The sequence below is a fragment of the Vombatus ursinus genome, unplaced genomic scaffold, assembly GCF_900497805.2.
Source record: "Vombatus ursinus unplaced genomic scaffold, bare-nosed wombat genome assembly UNPS02014773.1, whole genome shotgun sequence".
In the NCBI taxonomy this organism is placed as follows: domain Eukaryota; kingdom Metazoa; phylum Chordata; class Mammalia; order Diprotodontia; family Vombatidae; genus Vombatus; species Vombatus ursinus.
Genome location: NW_020954551.1, coordinates 21,535,902 through 21,558,336, shown reverse-complemented (window position 1 = coordinate 21,558,336; position 22,435 = coordinate 21,535,902). Strand labels below are relative to the sequence as shown.

General features: G+C 36.7%; 1 protein-coding gene across 1 annotated transcript in view; it reads left to right on the top strand.

Moving 5' to 3' along the window:
- CNTN3 (contactin 3) overlaps positions 1–22,435 on the top strand; it is a 426,853-nt gene that overhangs the window by 170,659 nt on the left and 233,759 nt on the right. Inside the window, exon 4 of the mRNA XM_027863878.1 lies at positions 17,969–18,144. Coding sequence (XP_027719679.1) covers positions 17,969–18,144 — 176 coding nt within the window. The remainder of the gene's footprint in view (positions 1–17,968; positions 18,145–22,435) is intronic.

Below are 22,435 nucleotides of genomic sequence, written 5' to 3'. Positions count from 1 at the left end.
TGTCAGAGGACTTGGGCATCAATCCTAGTTCAGTTGCTGACTAGCTCTGCGACATTGGACAAACGCCTTTTCTTTGGTCCTCAGGTTTTGTTTTAGTAAAATGAAAGTGTTCAACTAAAGGACTTTTCATCTTCTTTCTAGCCCTAAATCAACAATGAACAGAAAACTCCAACTTGTGATCTGTATGGATGTGTGCATGTGTGTGTGTGTGTGTGTGTGTGTGTGTGCATGTTTTAATTCCTAGCATCTTTACAAACTGAGAGGCAGCTTATTAGAGCTGATATTCTCCCTCTACTTGTATTCATTTCTTTCTAAGATGTGTTGATTCAGGCCAGTAAGATTCAAGCTCCTTTTGCCCAGAGAGGGGCATGGGTGAGGGCAGGCACAAGCGTGGGAAGCAGATAGAGGCAATATTTTTAACTGAATAAATAAGACTGGTGTAATTGCTTGTTATCCATTAGTGCAACCCTGTGGTTAGTCTTATCTACTATAGTATGTTTTTTTCAGAGGCATCAGTGCTCTTCGTCTATCTTTGTGTCAAATTTCACAGACCCTAAAATAGATGGGCCATGCAGCAGTGGTCAGGCAGTTGTTGCCCAGAGTGTGAGCTGAGCTCCTCTGGAAGCAGTTACCATGTAACCTCATTTCCTTTGTCAAGAAAAAAGGCATGAACCTGGAAGGTAGCAGTGGTACCTTGTTAACTTCTTGTTTTGGAGAATCTTGGTTTGTTATGTTAGTCATTAAATTCCACAGTTGGCTTCAGGTGAGTACCACTGCCTCTGTTGCTTAATACACCAAACCTAAACTAAATATAGAGAACAATGATAATTTCCTGTAAAAGGAATGATCTTAAAGAGGATTGAGTTTCTCAAGGGAGAAGTTATGAAATATAATTTGTTAGGTCTCCTTTAGAACAGAAATAGGGAACCAAGGAGTCCAGTGCTAAATATATGCACACATACATATATACATATACATATATCTATATATGTGTATGTGTAGATTCACGTTCATATTTTTTATATCATGTATTTCATTTGGGAGATTTCAGTTGTAGATTAGCTTATTTAAAGTACTTTAGATGAATTCATTGGCATAAGTGAATTGAACCACTATTTTTTTTTCTTGACTGTAATGTGATTAAAGTTTATTTAAAGTCCATTACCTAACCTTAGCACACTACTAGTAATAAAATAGAGACCTAATTTTGTTTTCATTTCTTCATTAAAAGTCAAGGGGCAGCTAGGTTGGTACAATGGATAAAATGTCAGACCCTGGAATCAGGAAGACTCATCTTCCTGAGTTCAAATCAGGTTTCAGATGCTTACTAGTTGTGTGACCCTGGGAAAGTCACTTAACCTTGTTTGGCTCAGTTTTCTCATCTGTAAAATGAGCTGGAGAAGGAAATGGCAAGCCACTCCAGTGTCTTTGCCAAGAAAACCCCAAATGGAGTCACAAAGAGTTTGATGCAATTGAAATGATTGAACGGCACAAAACTTCACTAAAACTAGCATAAACTTAGCTTTATTTCTAATGTGTTTTTCCAGGTACAGTTTCTTTCTTTTTTTTGTTTTTTGTTTTTTTATCTTTTTGCTTACTGACTGTTGAACAATGGAAAATTCACCTGTGGTATTATGGTAATCAGAATAGCTTTGGCCTCTGTTCCTCTTAAAGCTAAATGCTTAAAAAAATTTATCAATGACTGAGAAAAGGAGACTGTAATAAAAACCATTAGACTAACGCATTTTCAGCAGCATCGCAATTTAACTCATTTATATCTCCAGCAATTATTGCTGAAGCCTAACTAGCTATTTTTGGATAAAGTATTGAATATGCAAATACGGGCATTCATTCTTTCAAAGGCTGTAATTATTCTCATCACTTTAGTAAACATATTAACAAACATACCATTGAACACAAATGCATTTGCTTATTAATTTGAAAGCAGCATCTGAAACCACAAATTGCTTCTTTGATTAAATTCTAGATGTTTTAGTCCAAGTCCAGATATAGTATCACATTTTTATTTAACCTATTTTTGTAGATGTAGAGTTTTCTAAATACGTATGTGGATTTTTTTTTCTCCTTTGACTATGTTCAGCACGGATTAAAGAAATAAAGTTCTATTTTGTCTTCACACCAACCTCTTGAGTAATAATATTTTTATGTTTTTAAAAGCAATATAAATTTAATAATAGTGGATTTGCTGTGAACCAGATTTGCTTATTCTACTTAAAAGGAATCTGTTTGCTACCTAGTGCTTCCCCAAAGCCTTTGTGACATTCTGTCTTTATGCACTATCTCTTGGTAGTCTCACTTACCTATTATGTTCTGCTGTCTTTAGAATATCTCACCCTGAATATTCAATCAATTAATACCTCCATTTCATCATCACCCAACCTGAGCTCATTATTTTCCCCCTAAATTTGTTTTTCCTTCAGACTTCATTTTTTTACATCTCTCTCACCACCTTTTATATATGCTAAGGCATGCAAAGAGTGTGTCCTGGCACACCCTGGGATATGGATTACCACTAAGCCTTCCCTTAGCTCTTTGAAGGCAAGCCTATTTGTGTATAAAACATTCTTGTACTAGGACAGTGGAAGGCTGGGAGACACGTCCTTTCTTTTCTGAATCCATCTCTGTCTCTGTCTATCTGCCTGTCTGTCTATCTTTCTAGGAGAGGTTCAGTTCCAGGAGAACCTGGCGCTGGAGGAGAAGGATCAGGCTCTTTTTTTTTTTTCCTCAGGCTCTCTGGCTCTTTATACTCTAACACCAGGAGAATCCTTTAAAAGCTTAGCTTTGGCTCATGGTTGGGTCTCCCCTAAAATGCATCATATCCAGTGAACAATAAAAATAAAGTATAAGGCAACTGTCTATTTTTTACACACAGAATTCTAAGAAGTACACACTGGCAAAGACTTAAGGATGCAACAATAAGTTATAAAAACTATTATACTCTCCTGGGATGTTAAGGTTTAACATATCAAAGCATGAGACATTTTGTGAGACTAATGGGATTTCATTTTTGCCTTGGCTCTGCACTGTCTCCCTTCTAGTCCATATCTTCTGGCTCGCAAGCCCTAAGGTTGGACCTCCTGATTGTGGAGATCCCTCAGAAGTTCCTGAGTAGTTACAGGGGACTTTTTCTGATGTGTTGGTTTTGTTGTTCTTCAGTCCTTCAGTCATGTTTGACTCTTTGTGACCCCACGGGCCAAAAGTACTCTAGGCCCTTCTATTGTCCACTGTCTCTCAAAGTGTATCCAAGCTCATATTCATTGCTTCCATGACACTTTCTATTCATCTCATACTCTGCTGTCCCCTTCTCCTTTTGCCTTCAGTATTCCCCGACATCAGGTCTTTTCCAGTGAGTCCCATCTGCTTATTATTTGATCAAAGTACTTAAGCTTCAGCTTCATTTTTTGTCCTTTCAATGAATATTCTGAATTAATTTCTTGAAGAATTTTCTGATTTGATCTTGATGCCCAAGCGCCTCTCAAAAGTCTTCTCCAGCACCACAATTCAAAGTGTCGATTCTGCTCAGCTTTCCTAACAGCCCGACACTCACAGCTATACATCGCTACTGGAAAAAAACATAGCTTTGACTATATGGACCTTTATCAGCAAAGTGATGTCTCTACTTTTTAATGTTGTGCAGATTTGTCCTAGCTTTCCTTCCAAGGAGCAAGCGTATTTTTAAGTTTATGGCTGCAGTTGCCATCTGCTATGATCTTTGAGCCCAATAATATAAAATATGACACTGCTTCCATTTCTTCTATTTGCCAGGCAGTGATGGAACCAGTTGCCAAGATTTTAGGTTTTGGGTGTTTTTTTGTTGTTGTTATTGTTTTTGTTTTTTATGTTAAGCTTCAATCCAGCTTTTACACGCTTCTCTTTCACTCTCATCAAGAGACTTCCTAGTTTCTTCACTTTCTGTTACCAGAGTGATATTGTCTTCATATCTCAGATTGCTGATATTTCTTCCACCAACCTTAATTCTGGCTTTTGATTTATCCAACTTGGCATTTCACATGATATACTCTGCATATAAGTTAAACAAGTTGACAATACATAGCCTTGTCATACTCCTTTTCCAATCTTAAGCCAATCAGTTGTTCCGTGTTTGGTTCTAACTGTTGCTTCTTGATCCACATACAGGTTCCTCAGGAGACAGGTAAGATGATCTGATATTCCCACCTCTTTAAGGACTTTCCACATTTTGATGTGATCCACACAGTCAAAGGGTGTAGTATAGTCAGTGAAGAAGATGTTTTTCTGGAACTCACTTGCTTTCTCTATAATCTAGCACACGTTGGCAATTTGGTCTCTAGTTCCTCTGCCTTTTGGAAAACGGTCTCTTCTGGTAGTTCTCAGTTCACATATTACTAAAGCCTAGTTTGCAGAATTTTAAGCATAACCCTGCTGGTGTGTGAAATGAGTACAGTTGTTCAGTAATCTGAACATTCCTTGGCATTGATTGCCCTTATTTAGGATTGGGAATAGAATGATATTTTCCAATCTAGTGGCCACTACTGAGTTTTCCAAATTTGCTGGCATATCGAGTGTAGCATCTTAACAGCATCATCTTTTAAGATTTTGAATAACTTAGCTGAAATTCCATCACCTCCACTAGCCCTGTTGTTAGCAGTGCTTCCTAAGGGCCCCTTGACTTCATTCTCCAGGATGTCTGGCTCTAGATCAATAATCACATCATCATGGTTATCAGTGATATGCAGTCAAACAATCAATCATCATTTATTAAGTGACTAATATGTGGCAGGCACTGAGGAACCAAGAAACTCTGTAACTCCCTATGTAGCCACTCCCGAAAACACCATCTCTCAGAATCATTGCTTATTCAGTTCTGATCAGGGAAAGAAATTCAAAGCAGAAGAGAGAGACCCAGGCTTCTTCTCATCTAGTGAAGGCTTGGTTCTAGATACAGCGTGTCAACATGAGCCAACAATGCCTGCTCATCGCCTTGAACTCCACCCTTCTTCACAGGAAATGTGTGTGTGTGTGTGTGTGTGCGTGCGTGTGTATAAGAGAGAGTTGCACACAGAATTCACATGTTCTTGAAAGAGAAAGGAAAAGAAGGAGAGCTGAAGTGATCTCTCCTTTTAAACAGATTCAGGACCTTGACCTCACTGCCATCAGTGATGAAGGATTAAGAGGCATTCATGGTTTACTGTGTCATCTGAAGGAACCAGGTCCTTCACAATTGAGCATGTTTCCCAGAATCCTCTCGTTCACAAGCTTCACACTCTGTGGGGTATATCCCAACCACAGCTGACCAGAGGATACATAGTTGTTTGCATGTTGTCACCGTTATTAGATATTGAACTTGCTGAGAACAAGGACTATCTTTTGAGCTTCTTTGAATTCCCAGTGCTTAGCACAATGCTTGATACATGGTAGGTGCTTAATAAATGCTAATTGGCTGATTGATTAACAGCAGGAAATATCTCCTATTTAAGCTTTCTGTCTTGTAATTTCCTGGAACCATGCAGCCTAACATAAACAAGCACTTAATGAATGGACTGTTTTATTTTTTGTCTTTGTATACATCAGTGCCTAGCAAAGTTGGAGCTAAATAATTGTTTATTCATCGATTGATTCTATTGCATTCCCCAGTTTTTTTCATCGATTATGAAAATGTGGATTTTCTGCTTGGCATATACACAGGTATTGTGGTGGGTTGTCATTAAGGGTTGCCTGAAGCGTGCATAGAAGACGTAGAGCCTAATTCCAGGTTCTGTCGTTGCCACCTCTGAAAACATACTCTCTATGCTGATAATAGTCATTGCTCCATTTATCCTAACCCTTTTACCTGACAGAATATGCCTTTTCACACCCAGACCTATTTAGGAGGACCCAAAGATGTTGATTTTCAAGCTTAATTAAAGTCTAGGGACCAAAATTGATGGATGGTCTCTATCCAAAGATTAATAGGAAACAAAACTAATTAAAAATGAAAGGTGCAAAATGAAACTGCATGAAAGCCAATGGTTTTGAATGTTGGGAATCAGTAATCATCTCTGCCTTCTTAAAACAAATCATTCTTTCTTTAGGATGAGACTTTGTGTAAGATTGAATGCAGATTAATAAAACTATTCATAAATGGTTACAACATGACCATTATGCTAAGGTACTTCATCTGGTGATATTTAACATTGAAGGAAGATGACAAGGTTAAATTCATCTTAGTGACACAGTATAAATGTTGTATGACTGAAACACTAGTGCATATGTGCCCCCAACTAAGATTTCTTGCACTCTTACATTTTATGTCTTTTAAATAGAGTTGAGGTAGCTACTCTCCATTTTATCCAGTGTTTTTCAATTTCCATATATTAAAATGTTTTATTCTAAGGCTTTCCTTAGGGTCCCTTAGGAACAGAAAATAGCAGTAAAATTCCTTGCTGAAGAATGGAAATTTTACTGCTTATGAAGGAATAGTCACTTTTCCCTATCTCATAGCTAGTGAGCATGTATGTGCCAATAGGTGGAAACACACACTTCAAGGAAAAGACCTGGAATTTTAAAATATATTTATTTAATATTTTATTTTTCCTTATTGCATATAAAAATTTTTGTGATTCATTTTTTTAAATTGAGTTCCAGTTTTTTTTTTCCCTCTCTCTTCTCTCCCCACTCATTGAGGAGGTAAGCAGATTGATATAGGTTGTGCAAGTACAGTCATACAAAACATATCTCCATATTAGTCATGTTGTGAAAGAAAACACAATCCAAAACAGGAAAAGTAAAGAAAGTAAAAAAAAAGTATGCTTTAATCTGCATTCAGACTCCCATCAGTTATTTCTCTGGAAGTGGATAGTAAGTTTTTTGGAATTGACTTGGATTATTATATTGCTGAGAACAGCTAAGTCATTTACAGTTGATTACCCTTGCAATATTGCTGTTACTTTGTATGATGTTCTCCTGGTTCTTCTCACTTCACTTTGCATTAGTTCAAGTAAGTCTTTCCAGGTTTTTCTGAGAGCATCCTGTTTTTCATTTCTTATAGTACAATAATATTGTATCACAATCATATACCACAATTTGTTCAACTATTCTCCAATTGATGGGTATCCCTATAATTTCAAATTCTTTGCCACCACAGGAAAAGCTGCTGTAAATATATTTGTACCTGTAGGTCCTTTTCCTTTTAGTTTTTTTTTTCTTTCTTAATCTCTTTGGGATATAGAGCTAGTAGTAGGTCAAAGGTATGCATGGTTTCGTAGCCTTTCGGACATAATTCCAAATTGCTCTACAAAATAGTTGCACCAGCTCACAACTCCACCAGCAGTGCATTACTGTCTCAATTTTCTCTCATCCTCTCCAACATTTGTCATTTTCCTTTTTGTCGTATTAGCCACTTTGTTAGGTGTGAGATGGTACCTTAGAATTGTTTTAATTTATATTTCTCTAATCAATAGTGACTTAGAGCATCTTTTCATATGACTATATATAACTTTGATTACTTCATTTGAAAACTGCCTTTTCATATCCTTTGATCATTTATTGATTGGAATATGGTTCTTAGTTTTACAAATTTGACTCAGTTCTTAATATATTTGAGAAATGAGGCCTTTATCAGAGAAACTTGCTGTAAATTTTTTACACAATTATTATTACTAACTGTGTATTTCCCTTCATCCTATTCCCCCCTCCCCCTGTTTATCTAATCTCGCTCTCCTTTCACCCTGTACATCCTCAAAAGTGTTTTGCTTCTGACTGCCATCTCCCCCAATCCACCATCCCTTCTATCAGCCTCACCTTTTTTTACCTGCTTCCCCTCTTACTTTCTTATAGGGTAAGATAGATTCCTATATCCAACTGAATGTGTATGTTATTCACTCTTTGTGACAATTCCAATAAAAGTAAGGTTCAGGTACTTCCTATACATCCCACATCCTCCTCTTCCTATAAAAGTTCTTTTGTACCTTGTTTATGTGAGATATTTTATCCTATTCTGCCTTCCCATTTCCCCTTTCACTAGGGCATTCCTTTTTCTCGCCCCTTAATTTTATTTTTTAGATATCAACCCATCATAGTCAACTCACACCTGTGCCATCTATCTTTGTATAATCCTAGTTGCTGTAATATGATAAAGTTCTTAGGAGTTACAAGTGTCATCTTCCCATGTAGAAATATAAAGAGTTTAACTTTATTTAATCCTTTCAGATTTCTATTTCCTGTTTATCTTCTATGCTTCTCTTGAGTCTTGTATTTGAAAGTCAAAATTTCTATTCAGCTCCGTTCTTTTCATTGGAAATGCCTAAAAATCCTCTATTTCATTGAACATCCATTTCTTCTGCTGAAGGATTATACTCAGTTTTGCTGGCTAGGTGATTCTTGGTTGTAATCCTGGGAGCTCAGAAATTTGGCTATAATATTCCTAGGAGTTTTTTTTTTAGGACCTCTTTCAGGAGGTGAATCAGTAGATTCTTTCAATTTCTATTTTACTCCTCCCTGGTTCTAGTGTATTGAACCAGAATTCCTTGATAATTTCTTGAAAGATGATATCTAGGCCCTTTTTTTGATCTTGGCTTTCAGGTAGTCCAAGAATTCTTAAATTATTTCTCCTCTGTCTTTTTTCTAGTTCAGTTGTTTTTCCATTGAGATAGTTCACTTTTCTTCAACTTTTTGCATTCTTTTGATGTTAAATTGTTTATGTCTTATGGAGTCATTCATTAGCTTCCACTTGCCCAATTCTAATTTTTAAGGATTTTTTTTTTTTTTTTGGTGAGGCATTTGGGGTTAAGTGACTTGCTCAGAGTCACACAGCTAGTGAGTGTTATGTGTCAGAGGCTGGATTTGAACTCAGGTCCTCCTGACTCCAGGGCCGGTGCTATATCCACTGCGCCACCTACCTGCCCCAGGAATTATTTTCTTTAGTGAGTTTTTGTGCATCTTTTTCAATGTGGCCAATTATGCTTTTTAAGGAGTTCTTCTATTCAGTGAATTTTGTATATCTTTTACCATTTGGCTTATTTTGTTTTTTAAGGTTATTTTCTTTAGTATTTTTTTGCTTCCTTTGCCAATATGCTAACTCTTTTTTACATGATTTTCTTGTATTGCTCTCATTTCTTTTCCCATTCCCCCACCCCCCACCTCTCTCATTTGACTTTTAAAATTCTTTTCAAGCTCTTCCAAGGATTCTTTTTGGGCCTGAGATCAATTCATATTTTTCTTTGAGACTTTGGATATAGCAGTTTTGACTGTTATCTTCTTTCGAGTTTGTTTTGATCTTCCCTGTCACCATAGTAATTTTTTATGGTCAGGTTCTTTTTTGTTTTGTTTTGTTTTTTGCTCATTTCCTAGCTTATTTCTTGACTTTTAGCTTTATAAGCTGAACTCTTCTCCCGGGGTAGAGGATGCAGTGTCCCACTCTTGAGGTTTTTTAATATATCTGTTTTCTGAGCTAATTCTGGAGGTTGGTAAGTTTTCCATTCTTCTAAGTTGCTGTGTTCTAAGGGGAGGTGTGTTTACTACTCCCCTGGCCTATGTTCAGGTCTGTGAGTGACCATAAGCACTATTTTCTACCCTGGAACTGTGACCAGGGTCCCCGCTCCCCTGCAGCCATAAGTTCTTCTGTGTTAATGTTTCTCCTCCCCCAGGGACTGCCACCTGGATCAGCGTATAGGCAGAAAAGAGAGTTCTGTACCCAGTGCCAAAAAAAAGACCCCTGTAATCTCTTTCCAACCAGTTATCTGACCCCCATACCCTCTGTGCACTGAGACTTCCGGAAGTCACTGCTGCCACTTCAGTTGCCCCCAAAGCCTGTTTCTGACTTACCAAGGCTCCACTTGTCCTGGATTGTGAACCATTCTCATCCTAGTGCAACAGACCTTTCCTGCCGACCTTCTAAGTTGTCTTAGACTTGAAAATTGTTTCACCTCATCCTTTTGTGGCTTCTGCCACTCTAGAATTCATCTTGAAGTGTTATTTAAAGTTATTTGGAGGGCGAATTTGTGAGAGCTCAGGTGATTCCCTGCCTTTTTTTCTGCCATCTTGGCTCTACCCCTGAAAAGACCTGTCTTGAAAGTGACAGTACTTTACTTTTTATTTAATATGGTATTTTTAGGAACACTGCTCCGATGTGGTATTGGAAGCATTGTAGATGCAAATCAAATTTAAAAAATGGAAAACTGTAATAATTCACAGATTTGTATATTTTCTATTAGAATCATTTATGATCCAAATCATAGTATGTCTTCTTATTCAGACATAGGCTCAACTAGGTGGTTTCTGAGGTTCGCTCTAACTCTGAAATTCCATGATTCTTTGATTCTGATATTCATAGAAATAATCAATGCCTACCTAAACCCAGGAGAATTAGAATTTTGATGTGGTTTATGACAATTTCATCACAGTATCTAAGATTCCATGAAAATGCCACCTTTTAATTTCAGTTCAGCTTTGATTTTCTTCCTCTCTCCATCTGGTTCTATGTTTAATAAGATGTGGAGAAATAGTTTAATCTGTCTATTAACATTCTTATTGGTAAATGTCTTTAAGAAGAAAAATAGATTTGTCTGCTTAGTGAGAGAAAGAAAATCAGATTGGGCCAGATATCATGAAGAAAATACTGTTTTTAGTCAGCATCCTGTTTTTAAACCCACTATATTCCACTATTTTGATGTAACAGAAATGTACATTAAAGGGTGAAAATGATTGCTTCTTTCCCTAGGAAAATGAGCCTAAAATATTTTAAGTATTGCCTTCATAGGCTAGAGACAGTTATTGCCTGTGAAGAATAGTCAGAAATGATCTCCCTTAACAAATCTTTTCCATTTGGGTTCTTTAGTCAAGACTTTGGGATGAGAGCATTTAGATATTAGCTGTTTACTGAAATAAAGTAGTCTCCCTTATATTTTATGTTCTCTTAAATCATTCTGGCTATTAAATAGACAAGAGGAAATGTTTTTCAAATGTTTTTATGGGATGTTTGCAATTTTCTGGGTAGTCACTGTACTTTTATTATCAATCAGTTTAATACAAAAATGCTATTTTGAAATGAGACCATCAAATATGCTTATTCAAGCCATAAACATTCTCAATCAAGAGCCAAACTCCTGATAACACATTCCCTTTGCACATAGAATGAAAACATTTCATAGATCACTCTCAAGTGTACTTGAGGCCTTCTCATCAAGGCAATCAGTCATGAGCAAAATTGACTAGCCCTTTACTCATTAGAATTAATTCTCTGTTTGTTTGAATGGAGAGTTGCTTTACTAACCAAAGAACTCTTTGTAGGCTGAAAAAATTAATTCCATCCACTGGTGATGTAACTCTTGGTTTTTGCTATTAATAGCCAGAATATAGCACATGGTCTGTGTCTCCTACAATTTTTTTTTTCCTTGGGACAGGTATATAATCAAACAAATCAAGAAACATGGCTCCCAAATTCCTAATTTGTAGGTCAGATCATCCATGCTGGGGCTTGACATAAGCAACATGCTTTACCCCATCCAGACATTGAGTAGTCCTGTGTTCTCTGCCTTCCATCCTTCCTACAATGCCTCCTATTCTATCTTCTCCTGCTCCTCAATTACTTTTCCCTAGCTCCCTAGAGCTCAAAATAAGCTGAAGGGATTGGAAGGTGGGAGGAACAATCTGGTGTTGTTTGTACTAGTTGAGAGGTATAGGAGCAGATTTATAGAAGTCAGAGCAAGGAAGAGTAACCCCCAGCGGTAAATGCTATTGCCACATACTTCAGAAGCTGCTTCAATGGTATGTTGGCATATTAAGGATCCTTGGTATAGAAGTGTCCTTAGGAGAGGGATGAGGTGTTTTTGTTTTTTTTTCATTTTGTTTTGTTTTTTTACTAAAATTGGCATTCACTTGTTTTTCCCCTCACACACAAATGAGGGGAAGGCTACAGTTTTGAGTCATCTCTCTGTTTAATATTTTATATTTTCCTAAGATAAAGATCCTGGAAAAAACTCAATCTCTTTAACACTAATATTTTTCTGATGATCTTATGTGGTAATATCATGGAATAATGGAATACTATAATATCTCTCTCTCTCTCTCTCTCTCTCTCTCTCTCTCTCTCTCTCTCTCTCTCTCACTCTCTCACTCTCTCACTCTGTCGTTTGCCTTGCCCAGGGTCACACAGCTAGCAAGTGTCAAGTATCTGAGGCCAAATTTGAACTCAGGTCCTCCTGACTCTAGGGCCAGTGCTCTATCCATTGCACCATCTAGCTGCTCTAGAATACTTTAATCTCCACAAAACCAAAATTGCAGGTCACCCAAAGGCAATAGTGAAAAATTGCAATAGTGCTAATCAATAGTGATTATAAATAGGCTATAGCAAGTTACCAGCAATGAGTAAATATTGAGTAAATAGCAAAATATCAACCAAATGACACATGTGGGACGGGAAAAGGCATGGGCCCCTCCACCTGACTAGGTTACCTATATCAATGAAAGCATAGGTCTAGTCCTTATTTGCATACAAATATGAATATATACAATATGATCTATGTACCTTGACTGTCTTGCTGCCAATGGGGGTATAGTTGTTTCTGGATAAGAGATCAAGCACCAAGAACATCATCTCCTGTATAATCCTGGGGAGTAAGCTCTTTCCATTGTTAGATTTGGGTGTTCTGGGTCATCAAAGGTTTTATACTCAGAAATACAAAGGAAACTGGAGAGTTTTGTAAAAGTATACCAACATACCAACAAAACACACCAACCAACTTTGCACACACTAATCATGAGTAGGTCAGAGAGCCAAAACAAATGCATTGGTGGAATTCCCTTGCTGGATGGATTCAATCATTCCAGCTACTTCTGTCACATGTTCCCCTCTTTCCAAGTCTCAGAGAAGAGACCCAGTCTAACAGGATTGTATCAAATGATTAGACAGGAAGAGCAAGAAATGAAAGATGGACAGCCCACATGGTTTAGTGGTGCCCATGTAATGTCAGGTGACCTAGAGATGAAGCTTATTTGGACCGTTTATGAAAGAACACATACTAGAGTTCCATAAGATGAGAAATCATGAGTGGGTTGTAATCTTCACCTCTAACTGAATCTGTACAATCGAAAGTGTAGCTCAATTGAGGTACTGAGGTGCCAGAAGGAGGAGTGGGGGGGCCGTGTTTCTCCCTCCTTTTGTATTTCAGATATTTTGTCCTGGTCCTTCCCATCAAGGACAATATTCCATTTGGACTATAAGATCTAGGGGAAGATTATAAGCCTAGACAGCTGTCTCTTTTAAAATATTTATTTATTTTAACATGCTTTTCTTTTTGAACTTTGAGTTCCAGATTCTCTCCTACAGTCCCACCCTTCCCCCATTCACTGAGAAGGCAAGCAAAATGACAGCAATTATATGTGCAAAATCATGCAATATACTCCCACATTAACCATATCATAAAAAAACACAAAAAATTAAGTGAGAAAATTATACTTCAATTTGCGCCCAGTTCATCAGTTCTCACTCTAGAGGTAGATAGCATTTTTTCATCCCGAGTCCTTTGGAATTGTCTTAAATCATTACAGATCAGAGTGGCCGAGTTTTTCACAGTTGGTTATTATTACAACATTGCTGTTACTGTGCACAGTGATTTCCCCTTTCTTATTTCTTTTTGCATCAGTTCATATGTGCCTTGCCATGTGTTTTCTAAAACCATCCCCCTTATCATTTCTTATAGCACAATAATACTCCATAATCATAAAACAAAACTTCCCCAATTGATGGGCATCTCCTCAGTTTCCAATTCTTTGTCACCACAAAGTGACTTCTTACAAAGATTTCTGTATGTATAGATCCTTTTCCTTTTTCTTTGATCTCTTTAGGATACAGATCTAGTAGTGGTATTTCTGGATCAAAAGATATTCACAGTTTTATAGCACTTTGGCCATAGAATGATGGGACCAGTTCAAAACTCTACCAACATTATATTAGTTTACCTGTTTTCATTCATCCCCTGCACCATTTGTCATTTCATGACAGGTGTGAGGTTGGTACTTCAGAGTTCTTTTAATTTGCATTTCTCTAATTGATAGTGATTTAAAACATTTTTCATATGAATAGATAGTTTTCATTTCTTCTTCCCTCTTTGAATCAATTCCAGTAAGAGTGAGTTCCAAGCATTGCCAGCCACCACCACCCATTTTCCCCTCTGCTATAACAGCTCTTCCTTACATGCCCCTTTTATGTGAGAAAACTTTCCCTATTCTCTCTTCTCCCTTCTCCCAGTACATCCCTCTTTCTCACCCTTTCATTATTATTATTATGGAGATCATTGCAACATAATTGACTCACACTTGCTCTCTGTTGATGTAGAAGCCTAACTGTCTAAGAATTACAAAGTTCTTAGGAGTTATCCTTCAATAGAGGAATGTAAATAGTTTAACTTTATTGAATCCCTTGTGATTACTTTCATGTTTACCATTTTGTTTCTCTTGAGTCATATGTTTTAATGTAAGATTTTCTATTCAACTCTGGTCTTTTAATTAGGAATGATTGCAAGTCCTCTATTTCATTAAATATCCATTTTTCTCCATGAAGGATTAAATTCAATTTTGCTGGGTAGGTGATTTTTGGTTGTAATCCTAGCTTCTTTGAATTTGGACTATCATTTTCCAAGTGCTCTGCTCCTTTATTGTGACCAACCACAAATGCTCTTCTCCGCCCTGGAACTATGTATGGATGGTAGAGTTGCCAATCAACGCCAGCTGTACCGTGTGCTAGAAAAGGGTCCCCTATGATCCCTTTCTGACTAATTGTTTAACCCATTTAATGTCTTTGGGCTGAGAGCTCCTGAAGCTGCTGCTGCCACTGTCAGTTGTTATAGCTTGTGTGATTCTGATTATGGCTCCACAATATTTGAATTGTTTCTTTCTAGTTGCAATATTTTCTCCTTAACATGAGAGCTCTGGAATTTTACTATAATATTCCTGGGAGTTTTCCTTTTGGGATCTCTTTCAGGAGATAATTGGTAAATTCTTTCAACTGCTATTTAACCTCTGGATAAAAGATACCAAGGCAGGAAATCTCTTGAAAGAGGCTGTTTAGGTGCTGTCTCTTTTTTTTTAATCGTGACTTTCAGGTAATCCAATAAGTCTTATATTATCTCTCTTTCCTCTATTTTCCAGATGAGTTGTTTATCTGAAGAGGTATTCCACATTTTCTTCTAGTTTTTCATTCTTTTGAATTTATTTGATTGTTTCTTCATGCCTCATGTGGTCATTAGCTTCTACTCATCCAGTTCTAATTTTTAACGGATTCTATTCTTAAATGAATTTTTGTACCTCTTTTTCCATGTGGCCTATTCTGCCTTTTAAGGAGTCCTTTCTTTAGTGAATTTTTGTGCTTATTTTACCTTGAGGCTAATTCTGTTTTTTAAGATATTAATTTCTTCAGTATTTTTGTGTGTATGTGTTTTTTAACCAAGCTATTCTCTTTTCATAATTTTCTTGTATCGCTCTCTTTTCTTTTCCCAATTTGTCCTCTACCAGTCTTATTTCTTTCATTAACTTTTCTAGGAATTCTTTTTGTGCTTGGTTCCAATTTGGCTTTTTATGTTCAAGTTCTTTTGTTGTTTGCTCATTTTTTTTCAAGCCTCCATCTTGACTTTGAACTTAAATTAAAGTTGTGCTCTGCTTCCCTGTGGATGGAGAGGCGCTATCCTATTCTTCAGGCTTTTTTAGTGCTGCCTCTTTTCAGAGCTACTTCTGGGAGTCTGAAAGTTTTCCATCGTTCTGAGGTGCTGTGATCTAAGGAGAGGTGTTGTTATTGTTCGTCTGATCTATACTCTGGCCTTTACCCAGAAAGGGCCCCTTCTCTCCAATAGCCACAAGTGCTAGTGCTCCCCTTGACTGTGGGATTAAAACCAGGTCTCCTACTTTCCTACAACCATAAGCATTAGTGCTCCTTTCTACCTTGCAACTGCAACCCAGCCCCCTGCTTCCTTGTGACCAACCACAAATGCTCTTCTCCACCCTGGAACTATGTATGGATGGTAGAGTTGCCAATCAACGCCAGCTGTACCCTGTGCTAGAAAAGGGTCCCCTATGATCCCTTTCTGACTAATTGTTTAACCCATTTAATGTCTTTGGGCTGAGAGCTCCTGAAGCTGCTGCTGTCACTGTCACGGATGTTTCCAAGGCCCACTGTTAGTACTGCCACCCTACTGTCTGGGCTGGCTCCCACCCTAGCCTTCGTGCTGAAGTCTTAAAGTTGTCTCATGCTAGAAAAATGTCTCATGCTGACTTTTTGTTGGCTCTGACACTCAAAAATTTGATTTGAGGAGTTATTTTAAAGTTGTTAGAAGATGAATGCTGGGAAATTGTGGCTGGGTTACTGCCTGTTCTCTTCCATCTTGTGTCTGTTTTTGTCCCTCCCCACCCCCATAACTATTTTACTTTTCATAGATAAGAATATCTTTCTTCTTTTCTCTTCATTTCTAATACAAGTGACATCCAGTCTTACAGAGCAGACAAAATAAAACTGCAAGAATACTTTTTTTAACTAGATGCTTTTCAAGTTAATGTCTCTTTAAACCATTCCAGTTTCATAGTATTGTTTAAAATTTTGCATTAATGATTTTCCTTCTAATAGTTTTAAATTAATATAGATTTCATTAGAGTTATTGGCTTCTCAAGACTATACAAGGACCTCCATTTGCGCAATTCTCAAAAAGCTATTTGTACATCAATTTTGGAAAATTCAAATCATATTTTAAATTCCGTAGTAGGGATTGCATAATGATTTTACAACATTTATGACTGATCCTTTTGTTAGGATTCCCATGATAATGACAATAATATAGACAACCATTAAGGTTTGTGAAAAAGTTCTCTGCAAATATTATTCTTCTCAACAACCCTAGGAAGTAATTGTTCTTATTATCCCCATTGTGCAGATAAGGAAATTTTGAGGCTGAGGGATGTTAAGTGACTTGCCCAGGGTCACACAGCTAATAATTGTTAAAGGCCAAATTTGAACTCAGGTCTCTTTGGTAGTAAGGCCAAGGCGCTACATACTGCATCACTTAAATACCTCAGGGCTTCTTGACTCCAAATTCATCACTCTATCCATTATCTCACTTAGCTAGAGCCAAACTTTACCCCTGGTTAGTGAGTGGTAGCTTATGTAGAAAGGATTTTTGTTTTCCTGAGGGGTGAGAGAAGGAATTGAATTTTCCAATACTGCATTCAAACAACTTTCTAAGACTTAGGTTGCAGAGTAACTGTTGGTATGATCACTATAGGGAGTTTACTCCTCTCTGAGTTCCTTGTACCATTAACATTACAAGGCTGTTCCCTATAAGTCTCCTTCCCCTGAAAAATAAAATAGAAAAAGAAAAACATATGATTTATCCTCTGGAGGAGTTAGGCATTTGAAGACGTTAGCTAACCTACCCAGTCGTTCCTCCTGGCAGTGCCAGAGCATTATTTCCAAAATAGTTCCCAGTGGTTTAAAATAGTTGACATCTTAGAGAGGTGTGCTTATATAAACAAATTGAAGTGGATTGTTGAACACTTAATTAATTATCATGCTCAGCCAATCTGGATAAGTTAATCTTGAGAGAGAGGGGAAAAATCTAAAAATCCTAAAACTATTTTCCTCTGTCAGTGGCAGAATATTAGATGTAAGGATTGCTTTCCTCAAATCCCCCCTTACCTTTTGCTTCTTTACATATATCCTAAATGTTTACTATAGCCCCAGGGTTAAGTGTTTGTGTCTGGAGAAAATCTACTTGGAAAAAAATGCCACTTTAAACTGACATTTAGCATTTTGGGTACGCTTTGAAACGTGTTCTGATTAAATACTTGCTTATCTTATAAAAATATAGACTTTATGAAGCATTTTCCAATTTTTTAAATATGTAACATGTTTAAAGTTGACTTGATAATGAAAATTTATCTTTCCTGATTTAAATATGAAAGCAATGAAGACAGAAAAAGTAAAAAAAAAATGATGAAATTTATTTTACAGATGGCAGCTCAATGGAAGTGACATTGACCTAAGTATGGAATATCGTTATAAACTCAGTGGAGGAAATCTTGTGGTGATTAATCCGAACAGAAATCGAGACACTGGTACTTATCAATGTTTTGCATCAAATTCTCTTGGAACAGTGGTCAGTAAAGAAGCAAAACTCCAGTTTGCCTGTAAGTTGAAACTCATAACCTATTGAAAGAAGAGTGATAGAGTATGTATAGTAATTTTCCATTTCTTGAGAAAAAATATATGGGGTATTATAACATGTGTCTCTCACTCGTAACTTGATAAGAAAAGAATATTGACAGTGACCCTGGAATATATTATAAAACATTGTCAAAAAAATATTGACAATGATCTCGGAATATATCATAAAGGTCTCATAAAATGGGTCAAAGTAAAACTTGGTCTTCTTTTTTTCTTGTTGATTTGTTTGGAAATTGTGTTTGTGAACAATTAAGTTCAATGCAACAAGTGTTATTAAGCAACTACTATGTGTCAGAAAATGTTTAAACACCAGCCATACAAAAACCAAAATCAGACTGTTGTCCTTCCCTTGAGGAACTTATACTTTATTGGAATTTAAAAGAATTAAAAGAAATTAAAGCCAAGGTACTAGCCATTCTCCTAGATGTATTGGAAGACAGAGCAGCATTTATGATCTGATCAGGGAACAAAACCAACAGGGGAGAAATTATTAGAGAATAATAAACACCTATATAACAAAAGTAAGAAAATAAATTCGGCTTAGTTAAGGTTAGGAAGGAAAAGGGTAAAGCAGGAGATAGAGAGAAAAATAGAAAAGACTGGTTTATTGTCTTGATGCTTAGAAAGTGATTTCAGTTATCTCTGAGGGATTATTCTCTAGCTGCCTTAATATGACCATAAGAGCCTACTCTTTAGCACAAGTAGAGTTATTTTTTATTTTATTTTATTTTTTTAACCTGTCAGGTTTCACCAAGCTATATGATAGGGATGGTTAGAAGAAGAGAAAGTTTTAGAGCAAAAGATGAGTTCTATTTTGGATATATTTGTTTGAAATGCCTATGGGATATCTAGTTTGAAATATCCAGTAGACAGTTGGAGATAGACAGTGGAGATCAGGAAAGAGTCTAGGGCTGAGATATACAGATCTGGGAGTCGTCAGCACAGTGATGATAATTAAATGCGTGGGAGATGAGGAGATCACACAGAGTAAAGAGAGAAAAGAGAAGAAGTCCAGAACAGTCTAAGGGTAAATTTATAGTTAGTGGGCATAAAATAACTTAGGATCCAGCAAAAGAGCCTGAGAAAAAGCAGTCAGGTAGGTAGAATAGACAATAGCTAAAAGTATATGAAAACTCAGAGAGGAGCTAAATATCCAGTTGAAGAGGGTGGTACACAGTGTCAAGTGCTCCAGAAAAAGTAAAGAAGGAAAGTTTCAATTCAGTTCAATAAACATTTATTAAGCACCTTCTTTGTGACAGGGCAGCTAGGTGACACAGTGGATAGTGCCTGAAGTCAGGAAGACTTATCATCCTGAGTTCAAATGTGGCCTCAGACACTTACTAGCTGTGTGACTTTGGGCAAGTCAATTAATCCTGTTTGACTCAGTTTCTTCATCTGTAAAATGAACTGGAGAAGGAAATGGCAAACCACTCTAGTATCTTCTCCAAGAAAACCCCAAATGCGATCACGAAGAGACTGAAACAACGGAAAGCAGCTGAAAAACAATAACTTTGTGCCAGGCACCATGCTAAGTGCTAAGAATATAAGTAAGAAAAAAAGATAGTTTCTTCCCTCAAGGAACTTATAATTTAATGGGGGAAAACAACATGCAAAAGGAAGCTGAAAATTAAGGTTTGTGACATTGGGGACATGCTTTTCCATGGAGTAGAAGACAAACAGATCTGTTGATGGAGATGACAATTAGAAAAAGATCATTAGATTTGGAACTGAGAGATCATTGTAACTTTGCAGAGAGTACATTCAGTTGTAAGATGAAGTAAAAAGACCGAAGACAAAATATGTGTAAATAGCTTTTTTTCTAGCAATTTAACTGAGAAAGAGAGAAAAGACTTAACATGATATATAGCAGGGATAGTAACATCTATTGAGGTTTATTATTTTTTTTAAAGAATGGAGAAACCTAAACAGGGAAGGAATCAGTGGATGGGGAGAAGTGAAGATCAGTATATGGGATAATATTCAATGCACATGTCTTACAAATCTGGATCTCAGAAGAGATAGCAGAAATCCTACTCAACAAAACATTGCAGGCTTAAGTTTGCTTTTACATTTATTAGCAGTCTCCCTAATTACCAGTTAGTTACTGGCTTGCCCACAAAAACAAATCAGTGTTGGAGAGAGGAAAGAGAACTGACCCTGTTGTCATTGGATCTCTATTCAAGTCCTACAAGTGGTACTTACTGCCACTGTGGCCTTAAGCAAATGTCAGCCTCCCTGGGCTTCAAACAAAATGAGGGTCCTGGGCTAGGTCACCTGAGATCCTTTCCATCTCTAAGTCTATAGTTCTATGACCCAACTACAGGAGATGTGTTGACATGGCCATTGAAAAATACCGAGGTAAACCTTTATATCCTTTAAAAGTTTCTACTACCAACTAAAAGTTGATATGTAATAAGTATTTATTTGCATGAGATGTTAGCGTCTCATTAAGTTGTACTGCAAACCATTTTCTATTATTTCAATATTTTTCTTCATTATTTATGTCTTTAAAAGTCAATTAGCTTCCCTCAGTAGTGGGTAAACGTTGACTTTATAGCTTTGGAAAATTATGTTTATAGCCTTCTTAGCCTAATACATTGCACTCAGCGGTATTGAAAAGGTTGAATGGAATTAGTTGGAAAGAGTTGATGAAGTTTACACAAATGTTAAAATACCTAGGAGCCCAAGTCCCAGATTAGCTGGGTGTTTCTGTAAAAAGAAAAATTACCGAGGTCTAATTAGCAAAATTGTTGTAGCATAATCAGTGAGAGCCTCTCTCGATGAGCAGCTCGAGGCAGTGTGATTTCTCATAACTTAGTAGTAAATTTCATCTTTGAACATAAGTGACTTTGATGAAGTTCAAAGCTGTTCTGTTCTGATGATCTAAAAACATTTTTCTTTAAAAACTTGATACATCTTTAAATCATTTTCCCATTCATGCTTAATGACCAACAAAACTTTTATCGAATACTCATACTTTTTGTTTAAATCAAAAAGAAAATTTGGTTTTGATGAATGCAAAAGAATATAATGATATGCTGCTATTGAAACCATGACCATGCCTGAGCACTTTCTCAGACCATTGGTTTTATGCTTTAATGTAGGAACATACTAAATATATGGTTATGTGTCTTGTGCTACTGAAAAACTGGTTTGGTTAATGGGATCATTGAGGTTTGTTTTAATAGAGAAGCGCTACAGGAGTAATTTACTCCAAAGGCTATCATGGAAAAACAACTCTCTGTCATTGTGTTCCTGAAATTGGGATGATTATCTAATTACCTGCCACATTCCCATACATGTGATACATTTGCTGATTTCTAAAATATGTTTCAAGTGATTTATAAACTTTAGAAAATTATACAAAAAAATTAGTTGTTATTCTCCTCTGTATTTTTTATTAAGTGGAGTTCAGATAGAAAGACTGAGACAAGTCACTCTTTTATGCTTAATGTTCCATGGACTATTGCATAGGTGAATACAATGATTGCTTTACATAATTGAATGAAAGCATTGAGACACAAAGGCATCTTAAGTAAGCTGAGCAAATGCATCTTTGGGATATTTCCAATAGAAGATAGGAGGGCAGGGATGATATGTACTTAATCATGTTGATTTCTTTGAGTGCTTTTCACTTCATGTTGTTTAGAGATTGAGTTTGATATGGTGATATCTAATATAAATAGTAAATACTATTAGTGGTAGGGGAAAGAGCATTCCCAGAGAACTGAGGTGTAATGATAGGAAGAGAAAAGGACTAGACCCTCTTGGTAGAAGGTGGAAATCTGAAAGGGTCCATCACTGTATGTCTGTGTGATGTCTTGTCCCTTCCTGATATGTTTCTAACACCTCCTTATACTAGGATTCAAATGAAGTTTTACTTAATCAATACCTCCCTGCAGTAAAAAACTTACATTAGCCTTTAAACTTGATTTTTTTCCCCTTCAATTCTGATGATCGTTAACTGAGACAACTTGTCTCAGTCTCCCTGAGCCTCAGTTGCCTCACCTGCAGAATGAAATATAAACACACACACACACACACACACACACACACACACACACACACACAAAACCATACGAGCTTTCAGTTTTCTTTCAGCTCTAAAAATTCTGTGGTTCTCCAACTGAACATGGAAGATTAGACAAAATGTCAGCTCTTCCATGAAGGCTAGATTGCTACCATACAAGGCTCAAAAATACTGAATTGACTGGGGAAAAAAATATTAGTTCTTAGTGAAAATTTGCTCCAAAA